At 45.0% G+C, this 27,477-nt stretch overlaps 1 protein-coding gene across 1 annotated transcript in view; it reads right to left on the bottom strand.

Moving 5' to 3' along the window:
• Positions 1-19,964, bottom strand: part of DHX32 (DEAH-box helicase 32 (putative)) — a 36,937-nt gene extending 16,973 nt beyond the window's left edge. Inside the window, exons 1-3 of the mRNA XM_032882100.1 lie at positions 19,657-19,964; positions 8,553-8,746; positions 4,054-4,426 (exon numbers count right to left, since the gene is read on the bottom strand). Coding sequence (XP_032737991.1) covers positions 4,054-4,426; positions 8,553-8,746; positions 19,657-19,938 — 849 coding nt within the window. The 5' untranslated portion in view covers positions 19,939-19,964. The remainder of the gene's footprint in view (positions 1-4,053; positions 4,427-8,552; positions 8,747-19,656) is intronic.
• Between the last annotated feature and the right edge of the window lie 7,513 nt (positions 19,965-27,477).

The following is a 27,477-nucleotide window of genomic DNA, read 5'->3' as shown; positions in this document are numbered from 1 at the left end:
ACAGGAGGGTTTTGTAGGACAGATCTGCCTGGAAAAACGGCATCACGGTGAGCCATCTGAAAGTTATTCCTGAGCTGCGGGGAGGCCCCAGGAAGTGGGCCAGAGGCCTCTGCGTGAGCAGGTGTCCAGCCACGTTCTGTGTACGTGCCCCTAAAGAGGTGGCTTCGTGGGGGCAGAGGTCTACCAAGCAGAGTGTAACTACTGATCATAATGAAAACTTGCCAATTAGGACAATCGGAACAAACTTATAATTCTGATCATGTCCTCAACATATGTGAGAACAGCCTGTAGGAAATTACAGGGAAAGCAGGAAAGTGGGCTGTGTGTCCCCGCCACTGGCCACCAGTTGCCTCCCCAGGACATCCTCTGTTCCTCCCGGATGACCCCCTCGAGTAGGCTGCCTACAGGGGCTACTGGAGTTGGAAAAGGAGATGGATTCCAGCAGCCCGCTTGTGACCAATTATTTTTCAAAATAAACCTTCAAATCACACCCAAACATTTCTCTTTCTCTTAGAGTACCATTTAAAAGGTAATTTGGGCCACTCATTTTTAATTTGCTTCTAGTTGCTAGATCTTCTTGGTTATAGGTGGATTCTTAGGTTGAGTTTTGTCCCAAATGGAGAAAGAAAAAGGCATAAAAGAAATCTTCAAAAGGAAAAAAGCGGAGCAAAACAGAACCCGATGCAGTGTGTGGTTTAGACTCCTCAGGCTCAGCTGACATGGGTCTCTAAGACTATAACGTTCAGAATTTGGGGAAAAAAAAAAAAAAAGCTCAACATACTTATCTGGTTCTTCCAACCGTTTATGCATTTCCGTCTTATCCAATGGGTACAGTGCGCTGATCTATGTGGGGCCTTCCTAGAATCCCCTGCAAAGCCATGGAAAGCACAAGATGCACTGAAAGGAGATCCCCGGGCCCCAAATGGAAGGCCTGAAACTGTACAGAGCACTTTGCAGAAAACCTTCAACCTCACAGTGCCTTTCTGGAACAATTTAGAGGGGCACCATAATTGGGCTGATGGGACCATAAATCTCAACTTTGTTCTCTACATAACATTTCACTTTTCCAGGTTAAAAGTTAAGTGATGAGGAACCAGAAACACCGAGGGCTCAAAGTCCATTATGTGTGAAGACTTGGGGCAGTAGATGGCCGAGAGGACAGATTCAGCCGGGGTTGGGGGGCGGCTGGGCTGGTGCTCACAGCTCGAGGGAGGCACCCGGTGCTCACCAACCCGAAATGGTGGAGAGCATTTCTGCAATTATAAGTGTAGCTCTTAACCTAAAAAATGACAAGCAGCACGTTTCTGGTCATGTACTTAACTGCCTGCATTCCTAGGACATTTAACTGCCATGGCAGACTTGAAAATTTTATATGGAAATTAAGAAAGCTTCAAATAGTGCGGGAGGAAAATGATCAGTGGCTGTCAACACGGATTTCAGAGCGGGGCGAGGTTTTCAAAGAGACAGATTGCAAGACCACAGGAAAGGAGTATCTTTTCTTCTTCTCTTTCCTTTTTTTTTTTTTTTAAGAGAGAGAGCATGTGTGCGCACAAGCAGGGTTGTCATGGAGGGCACAGGCAGAGGGAGAGGGAGAACTTCCAGCAGATTCCACATTGCACAAAGCCCGACATCCCGTGACCCTGAGATCATGACCTACGGAGAAATCAGAAGCCAGATGCTTAACAGACTGAGACACCCAGGCGCCCGGGAGAGGAATATCTTAAGGAAATGCTGACGTAAGTGGTAAAGAAGAAAAGAGTAACGTCCGTCAGGAGATGAACCGTGTGTGCAGTTTGCTGGGGGGACGTGGGGAGAAGCAGACTCCAGCTGCGGGGTTCAGAGCTGAACTGTGAGCAAAGCGGAAGCCGGAGGGGGGCCTCCCTCAGAGATCCCAGGACCCAGGTCAGACCTGCAGCCCACCTCCCGCCCAACATCACGGCCTCACTCTCAGAGCTTGGAATCACAAATTCCGGCCCACAGCCTTCATCACACCATCACTTGCCAGAGTTTCAGGCACTACAAGACTACGGTGTCTTAACAGGAAATGTCCTTCAGGTCCAACTTCAAGAAAGGTTACATGCCTTTGTAAGCCCTGAGTTCTACTACCAGCCTGGGTCAAGATGCATCTCCTAAGGTCTGACATTTAAAGTCACCATGCCATTAATTATAGCTTATATTAAACTTGTAAGAATCAAATACCTTTCTTAAGACCATCCACTATCCCCAACTGTTAGGAACTTTATTTTGCAAAAATCCATTTTGGGGGCTCCTGGGTGGCTCAGTCAGTTAAGCACCAACTCTTGATTTCAGCTCGGGTCACGGGATGGAGCCCCGCGTCAGGCTCTGCACTCAGCACAGAGTCTGCTTGTCTCGCTCCCTCTGCTCTTCCCACCCCCCTAAAAATAAAGTCTTTTTTTTTTTAAATTTTTTTTTAAGATTTTATTTATTTATTTGACAGACAGAGATCACAAGCAGGCAGAGTGGCAGGCAGAGAGAGAGAGGAGGAAGCAGGCTCCTTGCTGAGCAGAGAGCCCGATGCGGGGCTTGATCCCAGGACCCTGAGATCATGACCTAAGCTGAAGGCAGAGGCTTTAACCCACTGAGCCACCCAGGCGCCCCCTAAAAATAAAGTCTTAAAAAAAAAATCCACTTGGGATTTTTTGCTCTGACTTGAAGGAGGACTACTCATTCCATCAGTCTTAATTATACGCCCCTCCTCCCCCCAAACATATGTCTTTTGTCACTGGGTGACTGACTTTCACACTAATTCTGCCATTCTTCCCTTCCCTTCATTCGCTTCCCTTCTCCTCACTGCTTAACATTTTATCACTTTTCTCAGGACTTTCTCAACTATCTTGAATCATGCAGGATTAGGAAATGATAATAGAATGATCTCCTACTGAAGAAACTTCGTACATGAAAAATGGAGAAACATGCCATAGTTATCATACATTTGAGATTCTAAATTACTTTGTGGAAGCAGGTAAAATCCGTCTAAAGTTCCTGAAGCTAGGAGGGTCAGTCATCCTTTATGCTCTGAACATAAAACAGAATAAATACTTGTGTAAGTATTTCTGAAAGCATGTGAAACTTAAGACTCTGATGGAGAGCTGAGAACCTTGTCTTTGTTCAGCTAGTGGCTGAGCCAGTATCAAACAATTTCCTTTTTGGTTTCTGCTTCGTCACTGGAATCACTACATATTTGGGTCATGGTCTACTAAAAACTGGTACTTTTACTAAGTAAGATGATGGGTAGGAAAAAACGGCCAGGAAACTAGTCTCTAAGAAGAAAGGTATAATTCTTGAGAGTCTGGAGGCTTCCAGATTGGGCCAACAGAGCACTAGAGGGGAAGTAGGGCCACTGAGTAGCTGCAATTAAAAACAAAATCCAGTGCAACCCCAAAGGGCACCTTGAGGATGTAAAAGCAGTAGCATATGCTCAGTAATACATTTCCCCCTGTTCTCCTAAAAACTCATCTTCTAGAATCCAGCCAGATTCTTCTCATTCATCTTACAGAAGAGGAGCCCCAGGGCAGGGAGAAAGCCTTCTGGTTGTGCTATAAATGATGCCTTTCTGCCTCACACCCCACCGACCATTGTAAGACCATCTGTGGGAACTTTTTTTGTTCCTTCGCCCTAGGTCAAGTGCTTAGGGTACAGTCCTCCAGTGCAGCGAATGCTCCTGGTCAGGTGGGAGGCAGCCGAGAGCATAGCAGTAGTCAGCGAGCATCTCTCCGAGACCATCCGAGCACGCAGGTGCAGCTGAGAGCCAGCCCCAGGGCTCTGGAGAACCCCACTGTGGAGTCCCGAGCGCCTCCCCTGTCCCCTGCTCTCACAGCTTGCGATTTCAGAAGCCCTCCCATCTTATTTACCATGCCACATGGCTTCCCAAGAACTTAAAAAAAAAAAAAAAAAGGGTGTGTTGTAACCAAATATTTAAACAGTGAGTCAGCAAACGGACACCTGGATGTTAATTATTAAAAGTTTCCCAACGAGCCTAAAAGGTTCCCCCTAGGGAACCCAATGACTCCATGAGGCCAGAATATGACTTACTTGTTCACAGGCCAGAAAGACCACAATGTCCCCCTTCTCGCCGGACTGGTGAATTTCAAAGATAAGGCGTAAAATAGACTCAAAAGATTCCTTCTGAGTGCTGCTCAGGTGCACAACCTCCACAGGGTGCTGCTTTCTCACTTCTACGAGAGGCACATTGCCGTAGTAAGAGCTGAGTTTGCTGACCAGGTGCGGGGAGGAGTTAATGATGAGCTTCAGCTCCGGCCGCGCCAGTAAGACATCCTTCAGAAGACCAAGCAACACGTCGGTGGCGATGCTTCTTTCGTGGACGTCGTCCAAGATGATGACCCCATAGGTGCCCAAAAAAGGGCTGGACATCATCTCTCTCTGCAACATGTCATCCGTACAATACCTGTGAAGAAGCAGGAGGAACGTCAGAGGCCCTTAAGAAAACCCAGAGATTCCAAACGACACCACAGATGTCTTCGCCATGCCCTCTCTCTAACGGGGGTACTTAGTGGGACAGAATCACACGTTACTATGGACTCTGGTCTAAAAACAGGTTATTTAAATCTACGCTACTTCCTTCACGTGAGAAATTAAATCTATTCCCTTCTCAACAAAAACTCATCTAAGCACTGATCTTACAGGGAGAAATGTTCACTGCCAGGAGGAGGTGGTGTTTTACAGAAATATTTCAAGGCTTCATTAAAAAGAGGAAGATGGTGACTTATTTAAACTCCACTAGACTCAGCAAGGCCTGGGCCTTCCAGTTGATTATGTAACACTAAGGCAATACTAAGGCTTAATCCTAAAACTATACAAACCTCTAATTTTCTCCATAACATAGAGATCTATTTCCTACCTTTGTGTTAATAAAATCATGTGTACAGTGCTTTAAAAAGTGCTGCTCCTGATAACTATTTTAAAAAAAAGTACAGATTGTGAAGGTTTCAGGAAATGTAGTTTATATTTCAAATCCCTAAAACAGAATTTTAGAAAGCTAAAAATAAAACATTGGGTAGTTTTATTAATATTTTCTGAAATTAAATGTAGCAAATTTGACCTTGAATGAAAACAGGAGTCATTTTTTAAAAATCTGTGTTCTATTTGAAATTTATGTATCACTTCTACAAGTCTGGACACCTGGTTCAGAAAGACTATTTTAGGTATATAATACTTATGTTTTATATATATATATATATATTTTTTTTTAAATAGTATCCACTGTTTCAAAAAAGACCATGAAAAAGCTTATAGAAGAACTAAGTTGTTACATACAACATCCAAAATGAATGGTACTAGGCATAAAGATTATATTTACTAAGGGTCTATTATGTGCCTAACAAATGAGATACTAAGGGGCTACAAAGAAAATGAAAAAGACAATAGCAAGTATGGAACACTGCCTTCCGTAATCAACAGGTCACTTTAAAGGCTCTCATTTAAATAGCTATTCAATCTGAGCTTTTTAAAAATTGTGGCTCACACAGATCTCTAAGAAAATGAACCTGCTTCCGATTTACCTAGAGAATCAAAATTTAGCTAACACATATAAGGTGCTCACACGTGTCGGCCCCACATGTTCGTGTCGTCCCCACAATAACCCTGTGAGCAGGCAGGATAAGAGCCCCATCTTACAGGACGAGGAAGCCTGAGCCGCAGAGGTCAGGTGGCCTGTGCGGGGCTCCGGGGAGGAAGTGGTGGGGGACACTCCTCTTCCAGCCACGCTGCCTCCTATTCAGAGCACAGAATCCGAGGAGGGAGATGGGGGCTGCTTTCTTCTATCATAGGGGGCTTTTCACTAGTTTGAGCCTCTTTGCTGCAACTCAGACTCTGTTAGCAACAAATCAGGGTACTGCTGACTCTGCACTGGCTGGGGGCTGTCAGGGGGAAAGAAAGAACAGTCTCCTGGCAATGAGAATAATGGCAAAGTGCAGACACAAAAGACAGCGTGAGGGCCAGCCTCCCCCCCACCACCAAGGCAGCAGAAAGCAGAACTGCTGGGGCCAAGGCCAGTCACCCAGCCCCACCGCCTCCAGAGGTGTACCTGTGCCTCAGTGGCCCTGCAGCTGAAAGCTGTTGTCCATACGAAGAGCGAATGCAGTGCGCAGATAAGAACTACACCAATGTCAACATGAATTGTAGCCCTTCTTTTGGCCGTCATGACTGAACGCTTGGGTGGTGGTGGGGGGGGTTCCCATAAAATAATCACATGGAAGCCAAGTCCCAGCGAGAGATGTATCTTCGACCTACACAATTATTTATCTCTGTGGCTTTTTAAAAAATAGTGTGTATGTGTGTATGTGTGTGTGTGTGTGTGTGTGTGTATGTGTATACACTTGATCCGTATTAATTAGCAATACTGTAATATTGCATTTTAAAACTGACTACATCCAAGAGTTCCTGACAAAAGGTGGCATTAAAGATGTAAAAGTCCAGATGGCATTAAAGATATAAAAATCCAGATGTAAAAATAAAATCCAGATGTAAAAAAAAATCCAGATATAAAAATACCTATACTGACTTCAGACTGTAGTCAGAGCTGTCCCTTAATTAATACCACGACCATTTGAAAGGTCACTTCAAAATGTAAAGGATAAAGAATGAATCTGTCAAGCGTGGGGATCCTTCACTCCTGTGAAGGGTCCGATATCCTGTCCTCTCCAACTCTCACAAGGAGGTTCTTACCTAGTTCATCTGTATCTCTCATAGATCATTTGTATAATAGAGTTTATGCATATACACTAATTTGATGACTCGGGGACACTGTGGCTATAAAAGCAGGAGGCAAGATATCTTCAAGAAGTTCAAGTCCTATTGTTGTTGATGGAAAGATTCCCTATGATTAAACGCTAACCGGAAGACCTGTGTCTTCCATTTTTAAAGGTAAACATTTGAAGGAAAGCAGCTTAGTACAGACCCCATGAGTCACATGGCCTTTCTGAATGGGAAAAGTCTCCAGACTTTACCATGAGAGGCTCTAAGCTCTCCAGCTAGCTAGGAGTGGGCACTACTCCTTCCTTCCACTAGTAAATTTGTTGAATGTTCTCTGAAACAAGCATGTCAGATCCTGGGGATATGAGGATGCAAGAGCCAGCACCTACTACCCTGTACCACACCACACCACCCCATACCACACCACACACCACACCACACCATACCACACCACATCACACACCATACCATACCATACCGCACCACACCACACCACACCACACCATACCACACCACATCACACACCATACCATACCATACCACACCACACCATAACCATACCACACATCACTCACCATACCACGCCACACCACCCCATACAACACCAAACACCACACACCAAACCACACCACACCATACCACATCACACATCATACCACACACCATACTACACCACACCACATCATACCATACCACACCAGACCACCCCATACCACACCATACCACATCACACCACATCACCCCATACCACACCACACACACCACACCACACCATATCACACACCATACCACACCACACACCACACCATATATGCCAACCGTGTTACACTAGAGCAGAAGTTCCCCAGTGGTGTGTCACACAAAGGAATTACAGATGTGCAGACATACTGTTCCCAAGACACTTGTCTCCTTAGCCCTTGGAGCGGTCAGGTAGTGCCTGGGGCAGCTGAAGTCCTTGGGATGGCCAAGCAGCTTTGACCATTTCTTTGAGGTGCTGTTAGATAATTCCATTTTCTAGGTGGGCTATGATATAAAACTTCCTGAGAAACACTGGCCCAGAGCACTGCTTTTTTCAAATTACGTTTTTCTTTTCTCTTCGCCTCTGCGTGTTAAACTCTTAGAACCCTCTGTGCAAAGGACATCTCACAGTGAAGCTAAAAACAGAGATAAAAAAGATGCCCTTTTCCCTCAACCTGTGGTAGTTATTGAGAAGGATCCTGGGAACCTGTAAGACTCTGAAAAGCAGAGTTAGACAAACACTGATCGAACCTGCCATGATGGAGGCTGGTGCCAAGTTTTAAAGAGGCCTGGTGGAGTGTTTTCTAACGCACAGCACGGGAGGGTGAGGGAAGCCTTCCTGGAGTAGGTGAGCCTTGCATGGGGTCTCGCACACCTAGAAGGAATCAGCCATGTCCAGAAGAGGCATCAGCCATGTCCAGAAGAGGCATCAGCATTCCAAGCAGAGGGCATGGGGCACAGGAGAACCACACGCATGTGTCAACTTGGCAGCCGCACAGATAACTTGTATGGACCCATCATGAGGAGAAGCTCGAGAAGCACAAACTTGATGGCCTTTGGGCCCAACCTAACAAGTTATCATTTTTCCGTGAGGATTATGGGGAGACATGGAAGAAGTTTAGACAAGAAACCCCTGGTGATGCCAGTGTAGGAAAACCACCAGCGCACATTTGGCTGGTGATGAAGCGACCAGTCACTAGGACACATTATAAGACGTAGAACACAAGAATACGCTCTTGTGGGATCACAGAACACAAGCTGAACATCTTCAAGCACAGCAGACCCAAGCCCCCCAAACCCACCTCAGGATGGTTTCGCTGGTGCAGCAGTTTTCAAAGGGGATAACGTAGCCAACTTCATGGCCAATGTTCACATCCATCTCGTCTGCCACGCGCAGGGCGAGCTGCACCGCCGTGGGTTTGTGCACCTGTGTGCATACCACGCCCCCGTGCTGGTAGTGGATGGAGAGGCAGTACTCGGCACACCACTGAGGAACCTTTCGGGGGAAAAATGAGACAGGATCAGCTTCCTTGGAGAGAACCACCAAAAGACAAGGGTTCATCTTATAAATCTTTCCTCCACCAGAGAATCATCAGTGGGCTGCACTATCTCTCACTCAGTGAAACTCAGAACAGTCTGTGTTACGCGCAGAGTCATTCCTATTAAAAAGGAATGGGTGGCTCAGTCATTAAGTGTCTGCCTTCAGCTCAATTCATGATTCCAGCGTCCTAGGATAGAGTCCCGCATGGGGCTCCTTGCTCAGCAGGAGTCTGCTTTCCCTCTGCCTGCCTCTCCCCCATCTTGCACTCTCTCTTTCTCTGTGAGAAAAAAAATAAATAAAATCTTAAAAAAAAAAAAAGTTTAAGAGTTAGCAGGGACTGTGAAAGTTGGACTTCCTCCAGATGAAAAAAAAATGCAGATAAAAATAAAAGCAAAATTAAAAAAATATTTTTAATCTCAGCTGTGTTTCTGAAAAGACTAATTTATTTACAGACTGTTATTTTCTTCCTGGTTACAAGAAAGCTCCATCAAAAATATGGTTTCTGGTTGCACTGTATGTTAACTAAGTTGAATTTAAGTAAGATCTTAAAAAAATATATGGTTTCTGGTATCAACTACTATGTTTTAAGTAATGTAAATATTAAATAGCCTCTCAATGAAAAATAGTGACTCCAAATTAAAGCATGCACATTTAAACCCAAATGATTGTAACAAAATAACTGGATAAGCCTACTCACTTCCCTGGTAACAGAAGCTAAAACACATCGGTATTCATCATCTAGACACAATGTAAAACAGGCTCACTGAGCTAGTCAACCAATCCATCCATGTTTGGAAAGAGTCAATTCCAAGGCTGCTGTTGAGTCATTTATATTAAAAAATCCTTTTACTGAAAATGTACTATAGACCAATTGGCTTTGTTAAGTTTATTTGTGCAATAATGAGGGGAGTGGAAAGTACTTGTTTCATCTGTATGCTGTAACCTTAGGTTCTGTAAGTAAGCCATGCTCTGTTACATGTGTCTTTAAAATAAATCATCCCAAGAGGGTTTTGTAAATAGAGCTAAGGTACTTAAAAGTTTTAACATGTTTAATTATTTTGAGATTTGCTATTTAGTACACCCATCATAGAACTCTTAGATTTTAATCCTCACTGTAATTTGAAGAATAAACACAACCAGAAATCATCACTCCAAAACATTACTGCTATAGAATGCTAATCCCCAATGATTAATAGTGCAAATGTAGTTCCTTCATTTTAAGACAGGTGTCAGCCTTGTTAACAGGTTGAAAACTAATCAGTAATTAATTTATTCAGCGCCCGCTTTGTTCTGTGAAAGATGAAGGTTTAGGGTACTGCACCCAGAAAATGTGGAATCAGGGCACAGCAGGAAACGACAAGGCACTCCAGGGACCAAAGTCCAGACCTCCAGTAGCCTGGCTTGCTACTAGTTCGTTTTTTATTTGTTTGTTTAGTAATCTCTTCACCCAACGTGGGGCTTGAACTCACGACCCCGAGATCAAGAGTTGCACGCTCTTCTGACTGAGCCAGCCACGTGCCCCAACTACTTTGTTATTTGTAAATCACAATTCTCTAAGCTTCAGTTTCTTCTCTGTAAAAGGGGTGGAGGGGATGAGTCACCCTTCAAGTCTAAGCTCCTGGGACATTTGCTCCACAAGGCTTACTGCCATCCCACAGGGCACTAGCCAGTGGCCATACACGAATCACCCTTCCTGCAGCTGCTGGTCTGTTCCTGGGGTCCGCCCACCCCGTTAGACTAGGAGCTCTGGGAGACCAGAGACCCATTTCAGTCACCAAATAATCTCAAGCAATTTTACTCAATAAATATTTGATGGATGAACAAATTCCTTTTACTTTTCAACAAAAATATTTTGAGTACTTAATATTAGAGTATACTCTAATACTATATACTATTATATATATTGTATATATCTAATAATGTACAATATTAGAGTATACAATCCTGTATTTTTTCACATAAAATTTGCTGCCTCCCTCATTTCCTAGCAACTAATTTTTCAATTCCTGCCAAACCCTTCCTTTTTAACCTGATTCCCTTCATATCAGGGTCCACTCTCTAGGTGTCTAGCTGAGACTTTAAATATCATTCTTGTGAAAACCATATTAAAACTGTTTGTTTGAGGGGTACCTGGGTGGCTCAGGAGGTTAAGCAGCGTCTCTGCCTTCAGCTCAGGTCATGATCTCCAGGTCCTGGGATCGAGCCCCATGTCGGGCTCCCAGCTCAGTGGGGAGTCTGCTTCTCCCCCTCCCTCTGCCTCTCCCCCTGCTTGTGCTTTCTTTCTCCATCTCTCTCAAATGAATAAATAAAAATAAAATAAAATAAAAATAAATACATTAAATTAAATTAAACCATTTGCTTGAATTTGTGTCTCCCCACTAGACTGGGGAGTCCTTACACTGAATGTGTATGGTTCATACTTTCCCCAATACATAACAGAGGACCTGATACATAATAGGGATAATAAATATTTGGGTGGGTGGAAGGTTAAGGATATCATAATAATAATCGAAGGAAGAAAAGGGAAAAGCTTGGACTCAGAACTTAGAAGTAATAAAACCAAGGGACATTAACTGCAAAGGCAGCATGAGCAGTACTCACTAGCAGAGTAAGATGCCTAAGAAGAAACAAACATTCTATGATTTCTAACTAATAGTAGGGTGACGGTATCACCATCAAGAACAGAAAACTGGAAAATAAAATAAAATGAACGAAGCTAGACAGCAGAAGGTGCTTTTGTGGAGAGTGAGGCGCTAGGAGGGGAGAGGCGACCTTCGGCCTCCGGCGGTGAGGAAGGTGTCAGGCCGGTCTGTGCAGGGAGCAGGCCCAGGGGCAGCGAGCCTGAGAGCAGCTGACAGGCAGGCGGGAGCAAGGAGGCGGGCAGAGGAGTCACGGGATTTCAGAGCCGGAGGAAATCTCTGGAAGGCACGTTGGCCACACTCTATATGAGTGCTTTGCCCACGTCCTACTGCCAGTGGCAGCCCAGCCCGAACCGGTCCAACCCTCTGGCTGCGTGTCCAGCGTGATGCCCGCCACGCGGCAGGTGTCCAGGCACTTCTGAGCACCTTCCTACAAAGGTGGCAAAGGAAGCCTTAAGACTCAGCCGCCAACATTTCTAACCGCACTTTTCAGCCGAACGGCGGTGTGGACACAACACCGTGATGAGCACCGCACCGCTTTACAGACGTAGAGCTGCTGCTGAAATCAGGGCACCCGGTTTGCCTACAGCACCTGAGATTACTCCGCACAGTCTTTGTTCTGCGATCCAGGACGGCTGGCTTTCGAAGTCTGGAATGCTACGGGATTCCAACAATCGCAGGCCACGTTCCCAAGCTACTGATTGGGATTTGGCCTGCATTTCTTTTCTTCTATCTACTCATTGAGACAAATGCTGCACGATTAGATTATTACACTGCATTTATAATGGCATAAATATCATATAGGCCTGGCAGTGCAATAAATGTAACAATCCAACAGTCCTCATTGCCCTTTTTTGCCCCCTTCCACAACTGAGCAAATTATTTCACTTACGAGGCAAAAAAATTACTTCAGAAGTGGAAGAGCTCTTCTAAATTGTATCTGTTAAAGTAACCGGGGAAAGACTGGCCACACGCCTACTGTGCCTAACGGGGGATGTCTGCTGACACAGCCGATGAGGAGCGGAGCACAAGCCACAGCTCGTTCCCGAGAGCCCGCTGAGTGCAGCCTTGGCTGCCCGGGACGCACCGGCCTGCGGAAACAGCTATACACGGACAGCAGCGGTGAGCGACGCACACGCCACGGGAAAGGAAATATGAACTCATCTGTCCTGCTCAGTACAATTCCTCCGGCTTTATGCACCTCCTGAATCACTCGAAGCCAGCTCAGGCCCATTGTCAAGTGTGATACCCTAGCAAACGCAAAGTATTGGCTGGAAAAAGCATGATTCAGCAACTGCTAGAAATGTGGACATTTGGTCATTTCCAGGGACCAGGATTACAGAGTCACAGGGCACGCCCGCACTCTCGGTGCCAACGATAAACACCGTGGCCTTCTGTGCCCTGATTCTGAGTCTCCTCTGGGAGCGGCTTTTTCTTTGTCCCAATATACCTTAGCCTCTCGCCAAGGAGTTACACGCCTTTTTGAGAATTCATTCTGCCCTCCACAGTCTCTCCTAGAAGATGGTCCCCTGCCCCCCCTGGCATCCAGAACATATTATAAGTTGGCACTACAAGAACCTCGAGAGCTTAAATACCTACATCTTTCTCTAATTCATTTGGCTTTACTCTCCCCAGAGAGATACACCGAATTCTAGGCCACTTTGTGCCTTAAACAACACTTCAGAACTTAGCAATAGGGCGCCTGGATGGCTCAGTTGGTTAAGCGTCCGCTTTAGGCTCAGGTCATGATCCCAGGGTCCTAGGATAGAGCCCTGCATTAGGCTCCCTGCTCAGCAGGGAGGCGGCTTCTTCCTCTCCTGCTCCCCCGACTTGTGCTCTGTGTCAAAAAAAATAAATAAATAAAATCTTAAAAAAAAAAAAAAAAGAACTTAGCAAAAGTTGTACAATCTGGTAAACAAAATAGGAAACAAGCTTTTTTTTTGGGCATTTATTCTCAGCAGAATTTACTCCCGGGCTGCAAGTTTTTGTTTCTTCAGTTTCCTCAGGGATAGCTTTTTCTTCTGTGCAACCTCCTCTTCTGGTTTAGGGACAATCCAGTCGTCTTTGGGTGGGATCACTCAGTGTGGCAGGGAGAGCTCATGTGTGGGCTGACACGACCATGAGCCCTGTAAGTTCCGGACTGCATCTCGGGGGGCTCTGTTTGCCTGCATGCGCTCAACGACCAGAGAACTGACATCTCAACCCTTATGTTCAGCATGACTCTGCATTTCTAAACACGTGCAGTAAAAAATTCAACACTCTTCTGGGGTCCCTGACCCCGTGCACAGTCTCACTGTCTGGCCTGGGCACACCCACCAACTCCCACCACTGCAGGGACGCACCGCTCCTGCAAAGTGATGTCCTTCATACCTGGTGGCTTATCAGATCTGCATACCCTTGACGGCCTGGGCAGCTTCACGTGTGTTCTTCAAGTGAAAGTGAAGATTTGAACCTCTTGATTTGCATGATTTCATAGGGTTTTCTGGGTCAAGTGGACAGCGAACCATTTTCAGAGGTCACCTCGGGCTGCTTAGGGAAGAGCAGAAACTGCTCTTTTGACTCAAGAGAAAAATAAACCTACTTACATGTTTATCTGGGAGTCTGGGCAACAGACAACCCCTAAATTTGTACGTTTGGTCTAGAAACTCTCCCTACTAGAAAACACCACTGCAAATATTTTCATTTGGAACTCACCTTACAATTGTTTCAAACTCCTTTGACCCATTTTTTTCTTTTTTTTAAAAAATGATTTTATTTATTTATTTGAGAGAGTGAACGAGCGAGCATGAGTGGGGGGCCAGGCAGAAGGAGGGGGAGAAGCGGCTCTTCGCTGAGCAGCGAGCCTGACAGGAGCTCGATCCCAAGACCCTGAGATCTTGACCTGGGCCAGAGGCAGACGCTTAACTGACTGAGCCACCCAGGCGCCCCTCCCTCAACCCATTTTTTAAATGCCATTTCCTGGACTGTGTGTTGTGCCAAGTGTGTTAAAGCCTGAAGCACGCTACTCTGCTGTCCCAAAGCCCAGCTCGGCTGCCTCCGGGGTGTGCAAGGCAATCAGTGTGAGAGTGCACAGCGAGACCGTGGGGCCCCGGCTCTTATCTGCTTCCAGACAGCGGATCACCAGGACACTGGCCCACTTGTGGCATGAGAGGCGGTAAGAGGAGTCCTCTGAGGAACCAGAATCTGATCTACATCAAGGCTTCATCAACTTTAATTAGAGGCTAGAGTTCTACAAGTTGTACAAATTCAAAGTGAAGCAAAGATGCTCCATTCTCTGGGCAACAGGCCCAGAGGCCAGAGGCTGGGCCCGGGGCTCTCGGGGTGGGGGCGGGGTGCGGGGCCCGATCCGGGAGAGCAGCCATGGTGGCCGGGTCTGTGTGCGGGCCCTCGGCTGCCCCTGGGGCCAGAGGACAGCCACATGAATTATATCCGTGTAGAACTCCCTGTCCTTGCACCCACCGCCACCGACGGTCTCAGCTCACTGAGTGGACCGGTACACAAGTGAAGCAAGACAAAAAGTCATCTGTGAGATACGAGGCTATGCCTGTTAACAGGTCCGAGTCCCAAAGTCCCCCAAGCCCTCGTTTTCCATCACTCCTCTGTCCGTGCCAGCCTGGTTCCTCTTCTGCTTTCTAGAACCACGGGGGCTGCAGCCAGTGCCGAGGCTCTGGTCTCTCACTCTTATTCCAGTGCCAGAACCACGGAATCCAAAGGTTGAAAGGAACCTTTAAGACCGGATTCACCCAAAGGTCTGACTCCCCACAAAAACACCCTACAAAGTGCCTGTGCCTGAGCTCGCTCCTGAGGCCACCCCAGGTGAAGTCCTAGGTCAGGCTACATTACTGAGGAGTGGGTCCCCTTCTGAATTTCATGTACCACGGCCCTGGCTATCTTAATTTGTATGTATCTTGACACGGAGTGAACACAGGTAGAATCCCGCAGCAGGGAACACGGTCGGCACGTTTACTCAGTTAACAGGGGGCAGATGTTCTAAACCATACAGCTTCTTACTTTAGGTGTGATCTCAAGTGCAGCGCGCTTAGCCACCTCCCTAACCCATCCGTCTCCTGGGAAATTTCTGGACAAAAGCTAGAGAAGGAGAATTAAATAAAACAGACAGCTCTAAAAATATTTCATTCTCTTTCAGGCTTTTTTAAAATAAAGCTACCCCCAAAAAAGGCAATAGGAAAAGCCTCTATAAATATATGAAAGGTTGTCCTGTTTTCCCCAGGGCAGGCACAAAATGCCAGCTAGACCAAAGAGAGATGAAATTTTTAGGATCCTATGAAATGTCTGTGGTCCTCTTTAGAAGGCTTGGGTCTAAAGACGAACTTTTGTTTGAAAGGCTTGAACTCTGAGGAACAAGACAGTCCTGGAAGCTCTGTAAAAAATAACCAGGTTGTTTCCAGAATTGAGAAAACAACCAACGCTCCCAATATTTAAATTAGTTTAGAACTGGCCCATTTTCCCATCATTTGAGGACTATTTTGATTTCTGCCACCTTGTAGATACACACTGACTTCCCAACTAATAGAAAACAAGCATTATTTGTGAAAATGGTTGAAAAGTCAAAGATGACAGGAGAAAGCATTGCCAGTTATAACATATTATAAATGTATGATAATTCTTGCCCTAAAAGATCACAAGTTCTAAAAGAAAACTCAGGGAGCACGTAATTTTTTTTTTTAACCAAAAGCGTGGGTTAGCAATTCTGAAACTACATGATGAGCATGTATTCTAAGACTGAACAAGCCAAGCCACTGCAAATAATGAATGACAGGTTTCCCACAGTTAGAGAAGGGAGTTAGACATGGGAAACAGGCACAAAGAATGAACCCTGTGGTGTGGAACTGGAACCGGAGGCATCAGCATGAATTCGTGGTTTTTAAGACACAGAGAAATAAAAACAAACAGACAAATATACATATATATATATATATATATATATATACACACACACACACACACGTACAGAGAGAGAGAGAGAGAGAGAAATACATAAGAAAGAGAAACAGAAAGAGCCAGAGACAGAGAAGCAGAGTTAGAGGTGGCTGGTGGGGGTAGCTGTAACCCCTCCCCCCAATATTTACTTCCTTGCTATGTTAAAGGACAAGGCCTGGAAGCAATGACAAGCCAATGGCAATGCCACTTAGTGTCCCCATCTTGGTTTCTAAGTACAATTCTCCACTAAATGGAACCAGGGCTCCTTGAGAAAAAATGGCTATTTCTTGAGACACGGGTAGAGCCTCTAAGGTCTTATGGGGAAAGAGCAAAGATGAGCTCAGGAACCACGGGACACGTCGGAAGGACACGGAATCATCCTGAACGGTGCCCACAGGCCACATCAGGGACAATTTGAGCAACAAAACAAATGGGCTTAGTAATGGATTATAATCCATAGAATAAAGAAAGAATGCATGAGCCCACATTGAAATAAATGAACAGGTAAATAACAAAAAGGAAGTTTGGTTTTTCAGAAGAATTCCAAATATTAAATGTAAAAGGAATGTCAGAATTAGGAAAATCACCAGTTTGGTTACCCCCAGCGTAATCATGTCAAAGAATGATCTAAGGATGCTAAAACTAGTAGGCAAACGCATGTTGAGAAGCGCACCTTACAGTCTTGAAGTACCTCCCCGTATCTTTTTATAGGTTTTTAAAAGTGAAACACTGATTTTTTTTTTTAACTCCATTGTTTAAAAACTCTTGAAAAGATTTAACAGGAGACTTATACAAAAGTGCTCATCATGGGGCACCCGGGCAGCTGGGTCGGTTAAGCACCCGAGTCTTAATTTCAGCTCGGGTCTTGATCTCAGGGTTGTGAGCTTGAGCCTGGCTTTGGGCTCAAGGCTGCACATGGAGCCCACTTAAAAAAAAGAAACAACACCACAAAATGCTCATCACAGCACTGTTGGAATAGCCAAACCCTGGAAGCAACCCAAGGGCCCATCACCAAGCGAACGGATATACAAACTATATTCACACAACGGGACACCATAAAAAGGAAAAACAAAGGAAGCCCAGCTGTAAAGCATCAGGCTCATCCATGGTTTCCAGACCACCACCATTAGCATCACCCGTGGTGGGTCTGTTACCCCGGCGAGCCCTCCTCTCCCCACCTATTGGATTAAAAACTGAGGCAGGGTTGGGGGGTCAGCAAGTGGGTTTTGGAAGGCCCCCAGGTGAGCCCCAAGTTAGAGCATCACTATTATGTCTGACTGTCAGTAACACCTGCACAAGACAAGCTGGTCTCAGAAGAACACAATATGTTCATTTAATAGTGAAAAACTGGCTAACTAAAATAACAGCGTTTTTAACCAAAACACATGGTAAAGCTATAAAGAAAAGCAAGAAATGATTAATATAAGTTACTCTGTGGAGGAAAGAGTGTAGAGTATGGGGAAGGGACACACAGACAGCCTCTTAGAAAAATAGTGTCTTATTTCTTCAAGTAGGCAGCAGGTATGAGAACCTTACCAAGTTATCAAATATAATTAACATCAGGGCAGAAATCTTATTAGGCTTCCTGATAGGAGGCATGAAGGAGGACACCACAGCACCTGCGTGGTCTTCCTGCCACAAATGCTTTAATTGGAATCTAAGCCAAAGGAAATGTCAGACAGGCTCAAACCAAGGGATGTCATACAAAACACCTAGCGGTACTCTTCAAGTGTCAAGGTCATGAAGGACGAGAAAAAAACAGCAGCTGTTTCAGATGAGAGGTGAGGAAAGAGAAGTGGCAATTACATACAATGTCATTTGGATTGGGTTCTAGACCAGAAAAATACTTGTATTATAAAGGACATTAGTAGGAAAAGTAATGAAATTGAATGTCTGTACATTAGGTAATCAGGAAATGTCAATTCTACATTCCTGACTTTGATCATTACAGTGTGGCTATGCCCTGTTTTTAGTAAATATTTGAAGTATTTGGAGGCAAAGGGCATCGTATCATTAACTTTTAAAGGGTTCACGATAAACACTGTGCACGTCTGTATGTCTTTGTGTGCATGGAAAGAGAGAACGATAAAGCACATGTCAAATATTAACGTTTAAGAAAGTTGATTGAAAAACATATGGAAAATCTTTGTCCTACTTTTGCAACTTTTCCTAAGTCTGAATTATTGCAAAGTAACAATTTCAAATAATGTTTTAACTTGCTGTTTGTCCACAGAAAGAAGGAATATTATACCCATTCAGTTTTCAACAGTAGCTTCTTGCTGAGAAACCAAAAGCATTAGTTGTAACAGTAACTCACTGCAACAATACAATTCATAGCAAACACTCCACATGGGCAGCTCTAAGTTAAAGAAAAACCACCTATTGTCCATCTCTCCTCTCTTCAAGTTAGAACAAGTAAGCCTCAGAGGTAACAAACAACCTGAAAAGTAGCAATGCACAGTAGAAAGTATTCTTGTACTCGCAGCTTAGGAAGTTGTGTGACATTAGACAAATTATCAAATCCCTCTGGGCCAGTTTCATCATCTGAGAAATGAAGGCATTCTGTCAGAGTATCTTTATGGTCTATTTTAATTCTTACATTCCAAGAATCCATACATGAATTTTGTAATCAAAATACTGCTTGCATTGGAATTTAAAGGCAAAATATAGATACTACTAAAATCAAATCTAGAAGTTCAGGTGTCAGAACAGCCTGGACCATACGTTTTCATTAGCCATCTACCCTCATTCTATCCTCCATACTGGACCCCAAAATGTAGGATCTTGGGCCAGGATGATATTTGCCCACTCACTTATTTCTTATAGTCTGGAAAATAACAATTTTCTGTGCTGTTGAATTTCTGTAATTTACCCATCTTCGCCGAGAAGCACTCATGACCACACACCTCCATTGTCAGACTGCTGGGCACATAAACATGACAACTAGTCCCCAAGTCTGTGGCAGGCAAATAACACCTATCACATCTTTTCAAATGGAATATGAGCCATGAAATAATTTGAATGGGTTTTTATCTACTCGTCTAGAGAAAATGTACTGGTACACTAAACACGATACCCACACGGGGGTAATTAACTGTCATCAGCTGGCTTTAATAAATTAAACCAGGTAATTTAACTGTTGTGCTTGAATTGTTAGAGCTTTGTTTGTTTGTTTGTTTGGTTTAGATAACATTATTAAAACGGAATGTTATGCTCCGACATTGCACTTAAGTAAGGAAAAAGTACAACGCCTCAAGCAAATGGTGTTTCCCAACGGCTACTCACCTGAGAGCTCTTGCCACACTTCGCATCTCCTGAAACGATCACAATTTGATTCTGAAGCAGATTCTCCATAAAGGAGTATTTTTCTTTCCATATTGGAAGATCTTCCCTCTCTTTTAGAAGTTTGTAATAACGTGAGGAATATGGCAATCCATCGAAAGGGTTGAGTTCCAAATCCTCACAAGCCAAAATCCCCTCCTCATCCCCATCACTGGAATCCAGGGACTCGGGGCAATAGCGTTTCTCTGAGGCGGAGTCGGGGCATTCCAGTTCTGCCTCTTCCATCTTGTCGAGGGCGAGCTTAAGCGGCCGGCATCGCCGGGCGCCGAGCTCCGACAGCAGCGCGCCGCGCACCGGGCCGAGAGTCTGCGGTCGCTCGCGGGGACGACCCGATCGCCGAGACTTCAGGGCAGAGTCTCAGCCAGCTGGGCTCGCCCCTTCCGCACCCGGGCCTCTCTGCTGTGTGACCTACGGTGCCCGGACACGCTCTTCTGCACGTTCAGTGACAGTCCGTGCACCGCCCTACAAGCACACAAATAAAGAAGGGAAGGAAAATCAGGTACCCAAACAAATGTCCAAAAGCAAAAGCACAGGCATTCGAAACGAAAGAAACTGGTTTTTTTTTCTTCTGCAAACTGGTTACTGCCTGTGCTTTCTGCTTCGTCTTTGAGGAGCCAGCCTAGCTCTTCAAGTGCGGTCAGCGGCCGTCTTCTCCTGGCCGGCTTGGGGACGGCTGCACACTGGACCTGGCGCTCTAGGCCTGACCTCGAGCACGGCCCCAACAGTGAGCCGGGGACGTGGTGGCTGCGAGGCTCTAGCACATGGTCTCTAGCCCCACTAAGAGAGAGACGCTGGATCCTGTTACTGGGCGACACTGTGAGGACCCAGTGCATCCTGCCCTAACACTGGTTACAAGACAGTCTATTTTGTTTTAATTAAGAAATCCTCTAGCTTAAAGGAGAGTATTTTTAAAAACTTCAGTTAGATTTGCTTATGCCAGTCCACAGTGACAGGTGAGGGAAGTGGATTTATTTATTTATTTTTCCCTCTGAGGCTATAGCTATCTTTGAGTTATAAGGTCTTTGTTTAATCAAGCGAAGCCTCAAGCATATTTCTTGAGATTCTAGGACCTTGATCCCAAAATACCTGATTCAAGCGGCAGTAGAAGAGAACATTTTTTTTTTTTTTAAGATTTCATTTATCTATTTACTTGAGAGAGAAAGAGAAAGAGTTGGGGGGAGGGGGCAGAAGGAGAGGGAGAAACAGATTCCCCGCTGAGCAGGGAGCCCAACATGGGACTCGATTCCAGGACCCCAAGATCATGACCTGAGTTGAAGGCAGATGCTTAATTGACTGAGCCACCCAGGCGCCCTGAAAATATTTTAAATGAAGAAAAGAAATTACCCAAGCAAGGGCAAATTTAAACGAGGTCAGTAACTTATTCCCTATGTGTCAGGTAAGTGATCTTACAATCCTGAGTGATTTTTTTAAGTCCAATCAATATTGCCGGAAATAAACCCCTTTTCACGTTAGCCAGGTCAAAACTAAAAATACAGAGAAACTCAAGGAAAAAAGAGCAAACCATAATTTGTAACTCATGATATTGTCAAATTACTCTTTTTACAGGACCTCGTTTACCACAACTATTGCTTTAGATGGTTAGTGGGCTCCCAGGCTAGCTCCTCACCCAGGTAATAAAAAAGGCTTCTTCACTATTCAAGCCAGGCTCCAGGGAAACACTGAAACACCTAAGAAACACTTGCTGGGTGCCTCCTCAGGACTTCAGTTAATAACACACATTAAGGATACTCTTAGGTCAGGACCAAGACTTTACAAACTCACACACAAATAGGCCAAGAGAGGGAGAAAGTAATAACCAGAGGGGTGGGAGAAAGGATGTTTAACACCTCAAAGGGAGAGTTCTTCAAAATCCATTCTGAAAGTTGTTTCAAAATTAGAGTGGTGTAATAACACAAATGTAGTATGGACTAACGTCACAGCTCTTTGCAGTTCCTACGGGTGAGACCAGCTCTACAGAGCAGCTCCAAGGAACACTCTGGCTTGGGATCACAGAACAAGGTGACTTTAAGACAGTATCTAAGAATCAGAAAATTCCACTGCTTAAGAGAAGTTAACATTTGGTTTTACATTCAATTTTTCCTTTATTCTGATTAGAATCCCTTCTAGAGGTTCTCATTCTACATGTAAATTAAATTGCTGTTATTATGATCAATGATTGCCCTAGGTACTATTTCTGAACCGTTTTACCTAAAAAAACAGTTACTATTTTTTTTAAAAGATTTTATTTATTTATTTGATAGGCAGAGATCACAAGTAGGCAGAGAGGCAGGGAGAGAGAGAGAGAGGAAGAAGCAGGCTCCCTGCTGAGCAGAGAGCCCGATGCAGGGCTCAATCCCAGGACCCTGGGTTCATGACCCGAGCAGAAGGCAGAGGATTTACTTAACCCACTGAGCCACCCAGGTGCCCCACACAGTTACTATTTTTACCAAATAAACATCCTTGAAATGTTTCTCTTAGTTTTATGATACTCCCTGAAGGTCAATAATCTTGTAATTAAATAAATAATAATTATTTATTTAATAATTAAAAAATAAATAATCTTATTTATTAAGTATCGACCACTTTGAACCATCAAAAAAGACTTGAGTTTTCTGAGCAGTCATCTTTCCAGAGATGGAAGGGTCACCCGGCCCCCTCACCACACCTACAAAGTACAGCTCCATCACCTACTTCTCTGTTCCGCTGGGTTAAAGATGGCCGCCAGTGCTCTGCCACTGCTTCCCTGAGAGGTGGAGTCTACTTCCTCTCCCCTTCGCTGAGCTGGCCCTGTGAATCACTACCATCAAAAGAATGCAGTGAAGTGACGACGAACCACTTCCAAGGCATCCACATGCCTGAAACACTCCCTCTTGAAGCCAGCTGTCATTCTGGGAAATGCCCAAGCCACATGGAAAGGCCACTGGGAAGAGACCTAAGCCAGACTTCCACTGGCAGAAAGCACACACATGCCACGTGAGTAAGCCACGGAAGATGGTTGTAGCCAGGTCAAGTCTCCAGATGACCACAGGCCCAGCCAATACAACCCCCAGCGAAAGCAGCACCCACAGCTGCCCCGTCAACCCAGAGAACCGTGAAAGGGAACGCATGGTCATGGCTTCTGGAAGCTACTACGTTCCTGGGTGTTGGTGTTGGCAGCAACAGATAACCAGACCTCTGCCTACTAAAACAATCTAACTTTCTCTTCGCGACTCAGGGTCACCATTATGTCAGTTTCCCAAACAGAACGATGTCCTCAGACTTCCCCGAAGTGTCCAGGGATCAAAGGCCAGACTGGTCTGAAGCCCCGCGTTTCTGCAGGGATTCGATACCCATGCACCCTGTGGTCAGCGTGCTTACCTGGTGGGGCCCTTCTCTGCTTTTCTGACCAGCTTTCCTACCCAGCATGTTAGAAACCAGTAAGGCTTGTTGGACAGAAATACTTGTAAAGGTGGAGCCCGCAAAGGGCTCTCTACTGAACCCAGCAAGCGCTATGAAGTTTGTGACGATCTATGCTCACCTCTCAGCGGGACTTTCTGTTGCTTGGTAGCTGGAGGCCCAGATTTGGACGGGGCAGCGGCGGAGTTTTCACGATAGACAACGCCTTTCCGCACTTATTTGGCTACTGGCTTGACCCCTGTCAGTATTTTCTTAGAGGTAATTAAATACACACAAGAGATCCAAGGTTTGGCCTTTGGCAAATTTAGTAGTACCAGTGAGGGAAAACGGATACGGTAGGTGACATGCTCCTCAAATCCAATTAATAAATATTGTTCTGTTAGCAGTTATCAGCTACAGTCCTCTACAAGGATCTGGAAGACTGGTATTTGCTCCTTTTCAAAGCTTTCTTACATATAAATTGTAGACTGCATCATTCGTCAAGGACTGCCCTTTGAAGTGAGTCTATTACAACTTTTAAACAAGCATTTATGAAAAACAATATAGATCCAATGTAAGATGAAACTACCTCAACAGGAAAGAATCAGAAGTTGATGTAAGAGGAGCGATGTCTCAGTCATTGCAATCCTCGGTTCTGGCGCAGTTAATTCTAGAAACACAGTTCACAGAAAAGGCAAAGTTTGCAAGGAATTAAGTAAACCAAGATCGTGACATTTGTCCTGAGAAACTCTGGATTAGGTTTCGCTGTTCAATGTTCCTCTTCTGCATTTTTCTCCATGTTCAGTTTACTAAAAATACATTCTTCACACCTAACAAGTTCTCAAATGTACAACGTGAGGACTCTGTGGAGATGGAATGGGGCCTGTGTGGTCTCCTGCGGTGTCACGGCTTTGACGCCATCCACGTGAGGAGGGCTCCCACCTGCCTGTGCTGTCCACCTTGCTCCTGAACTTGGTCTCCTGTGTTCTACTACTAACTCATCACGTCCAACTTGGCTATACAACAGGTATTTCAGACTTAGTCCTAAACTGACCCCCTGATATTTACCCTGAAGCCACAAACCTGGTCCTCCCACGTCAATGACTTCCTTTCTTTCAATTGCTCAGACCAAAAAATTTGAAATTATTCTTGATTTTTTCTTGCCCTCAAATCCCACATCTGATTCTTCAATGGTAGTAGGCAGAATAACAGCCCACAGAGACTTGCATGTCCTCATCCCCGGAACCTGGGAATGTGTACTTTGAAGGCCAAAAGGGCCAGAGGACGTCACCAAGTTAAAGCCCTCCGGCTAGGGAGACTATCCTGGTGAGTCGAATCTAATCTTAAGAGCCCTGAAATCAGACAACCATTCCCAGTTACAGTCACACGGATGCAGTGCTGTCGGCTTTGAAGGTGGAGGAAGGGCCATGAGCCAAGGAATGATGTGGGCGGCCTCTAAAAGCTGAAAAGACAAGGAAATGGATTCTCTCCTCGAGTCTCCGGAAAGGAACACAGGCCTGCCAATCTTCGATCTTAACCCAGTGGGAATCTGGACGGACTTCTACCCTACACAACTGTAAGAGAAAAAATAACCACTCACTCTGCGATGGTTTATTACAGGAGCAACAGAAAATGAACGGATGATGTCAGCTCTACTTTCAAAATACATTGAGCACCACTGGGAGCAGCCCGTCCCCTGGGTCATGGCAGCAGCCTCCTGCCTGGCCTTCTGATTTACTCTTAGCCATACAGTCTCTTCTCAACCCAGTCGCAGTGACCCTGTTAGTCAGCTCGTGCGTCCCCTGCTCACAAGTCTCTACTGGCTTCCCATCTCATCTCACTCCAGGGGAAACCCCACAAACACTTAACAGGATCGGCAAGCTCAGAGGCTCTGGACCTGGCACCGCTCTGGCCTCATTTCCAACACTCCCTTGCTCCTCACACTTCTAGCCGCGTGGTCCCCTAGGTGTTCCTTGGACGCCCCAGCAGGGGACTTCATGCCTGCTCTTCTGTCTGAAATGTCCTTGCCTCAGGTGTCCCAATGGCCAGCTCCCTTTCCTCTTAAAGGTTTTTATCAAATGTCAGCTGGTGTGGCTCAGTCGTTAAGCATCTGCCTTCAGCTCAGGCCATGATCCCAGGGTCCTGGGATCGAGCCCCACATCAGGCTCCCTGCTCAGCCGAAGCCTGCTTCTCCATCTCTCACTCCCCCTGCTTGTGTTCCCTCTCTCGCTATGTCTCTGTCAAATAAATAATAAAAAAAAATCTTAAAAAAAAAAAAGTCAACCCAGTGAAGGCTTATCGGCCACCCTGTCTACACTTTGACCCACACACCCCACAACCCAGACCCACTTCCTAGCCTCTTTTCCTGCTTTGTTCTTTCCCCTTGACACTCACCATGGGCCGACAAAGTATATATTTTACCTCTTGACCTTGCTTCTGGTTGGTGTCCTCCACCAGAAGGCGAGCACCACGAGGCAGGGATTTGTGTCTCTTCTGCTCACTGCTGTCTACAACAGAGTCTGGCCCACACTCCGCATTCAGCAAATCTTTGTTGAGTGGACGATGTTGGCAGTTCAGAGATTTTTACTCAACTTTTCCAAGACTGCCTTACATTGCGTCAGTGTCAAGGTTTTCTCAAACTCCTTAGGATTCAGTTCTTCCCCTTTCCCTTTTACTTCATACCAAGATGCTGGTGATGACCTACTGTCACTATGCTTTGGGATTTCTGTGACTCTGTGTCCCCTTTCATGAACAAGAGGACAGACTCCTGTTATTCCTAAAGGCTCTGGCCTGAACTTCTGGGGGAATTCCCAGATTCCAGAACTGAAATATTTGTACAGGTTCTTGGTTGGCCTTGAAGAAGACACCCAAACCACAGTTCACCCTGTCTTTCAGCAGAGTTACAGGGCAGAAACCACCAGAGCTGCCCCAAGATCTGTTGGGAGGCACGGACCATGCTTGCCCAGGCCTCCGACCTTCCATAACTGATACAGACAAAGCAACGTCCTTTCATACCAGGGAACCACTCAACTACCTGTATTACCTATTATCCTCGCCCCATGGTTTTGGTCTCTGCTTAGACTGTTATTGGAGCGATTCCCTCTTTGGTATGTGCCACAGTCTGAGCCCGAATATCGTGGGTGTTTAATTAGTAATTAGAGGCTGCAGAGCTAATGACTGAATCACTTTCTGTTCTTTGGGGATTTTCCACTTTTAAGACTAACATCTTCCATGCCTACACTGCTGGTCTTCCGTTTACTCAGCCAGGACCTGAGTGCCCACTAAGTAGCTACCCTGCGAACGGGCCAGTGCCACAGAGAGAGCAGCCAGGTCTGGGTCCTGTCCTCCCAGAGCGTACTGTCCAGCGAGGCCAAACTTGGGAGGGGGATGTTGTGGAACAGAGATCGTCTATGACACGTGGACTTAGTCTCATGGTCGAATAACTACAAGAAGGAAGAGGTGGCTGGTACATGAAAGGAGAGAGAAAGGCTCTGGTACAGACGAACTCGCAGAGTGGACAGGGCCAGGTCACCAACGATGGTGTGCAAAAGAGACTATGTTTTATTGCAAATGCCATGGGTGTAACGTGCCCGGTCATTTTCTGATCAAAATTCTTATTTTTTTACTTTTTTGCTTCTTTTTATAATTCTCCTATTAGATTTGATATGTTACGGTATTTTTTAATACTAAAACTTACAATGTTCTTTAAGTCCTTAGTGAGACAAGTTTTAGGAGCGCTGGTAACATTTCAAGGCAAATGGCAGGATGAAGCGTAGTGGGGTTTGGAGCTGGCTTACCGGGCTGGGCAAAAAATCATTTTCACACACAAAAATTCTTAAGACTTATGAAAACTAAATAACATTTCTTGACTTGAGCATTTTAAATCATTTTCTGATAGGTCTGTGAAAATAGTCTGTTCTATGATCTGATTCACAGTCCCTCCCTTTTTACCTCCACTCTTTAGGGAAAGGGTTCTGGGGGAAAAGGGAACACACACACACACACACATCTTGCCTTTAAAAAAAAATCATTCTTTTTATAGGACACCCAAAACTGGGTTGACGTTATTTGACCAAATAATTTTTTTCTTGAAGAATCAGTGGTAATTTGTATTGAAACTTTACAAATATTTTAGTATCTATTTAATGTCTCCTCATATTCTGCATGGCAGTAAATTATTTAATATTAAATATTTATCCACAGGTTCAAACAGAATTAGTAATCTAAAAAAGAAAAAAAAAAAACCTCCAAGGATGAGTCTCCTGTAAATACTAATATTAAAAAGTTGTACTTTTGTCATTTGTATCCCCAAACTCAGTTATTCCCTAGTGTCACAGATTTTCCAGTCTCCCAGGAGAAATGCTACCCTCGATAAAGTGAACTCTGATC

Source organism: Lontra canadensis, unplaced genomic scaffold (genome assembly GCF_010015895.1).
Source record: "Lontra canadensis isolate GAN:19392208 unplaced genomic scaffold, GSC_riverotter_1.0 scaffold79, whole genome shotgun sequence".
NCBI lineage: Eukaryota > Metazoa > Chordata > Mammalia > Carnivora > Mustelidae > Lontra > Lontra canadensis.
Note: the sequence above shows the minus strand (reverse complement) of the source record. Positions and strands in the feature narration are given on the sequence as shown.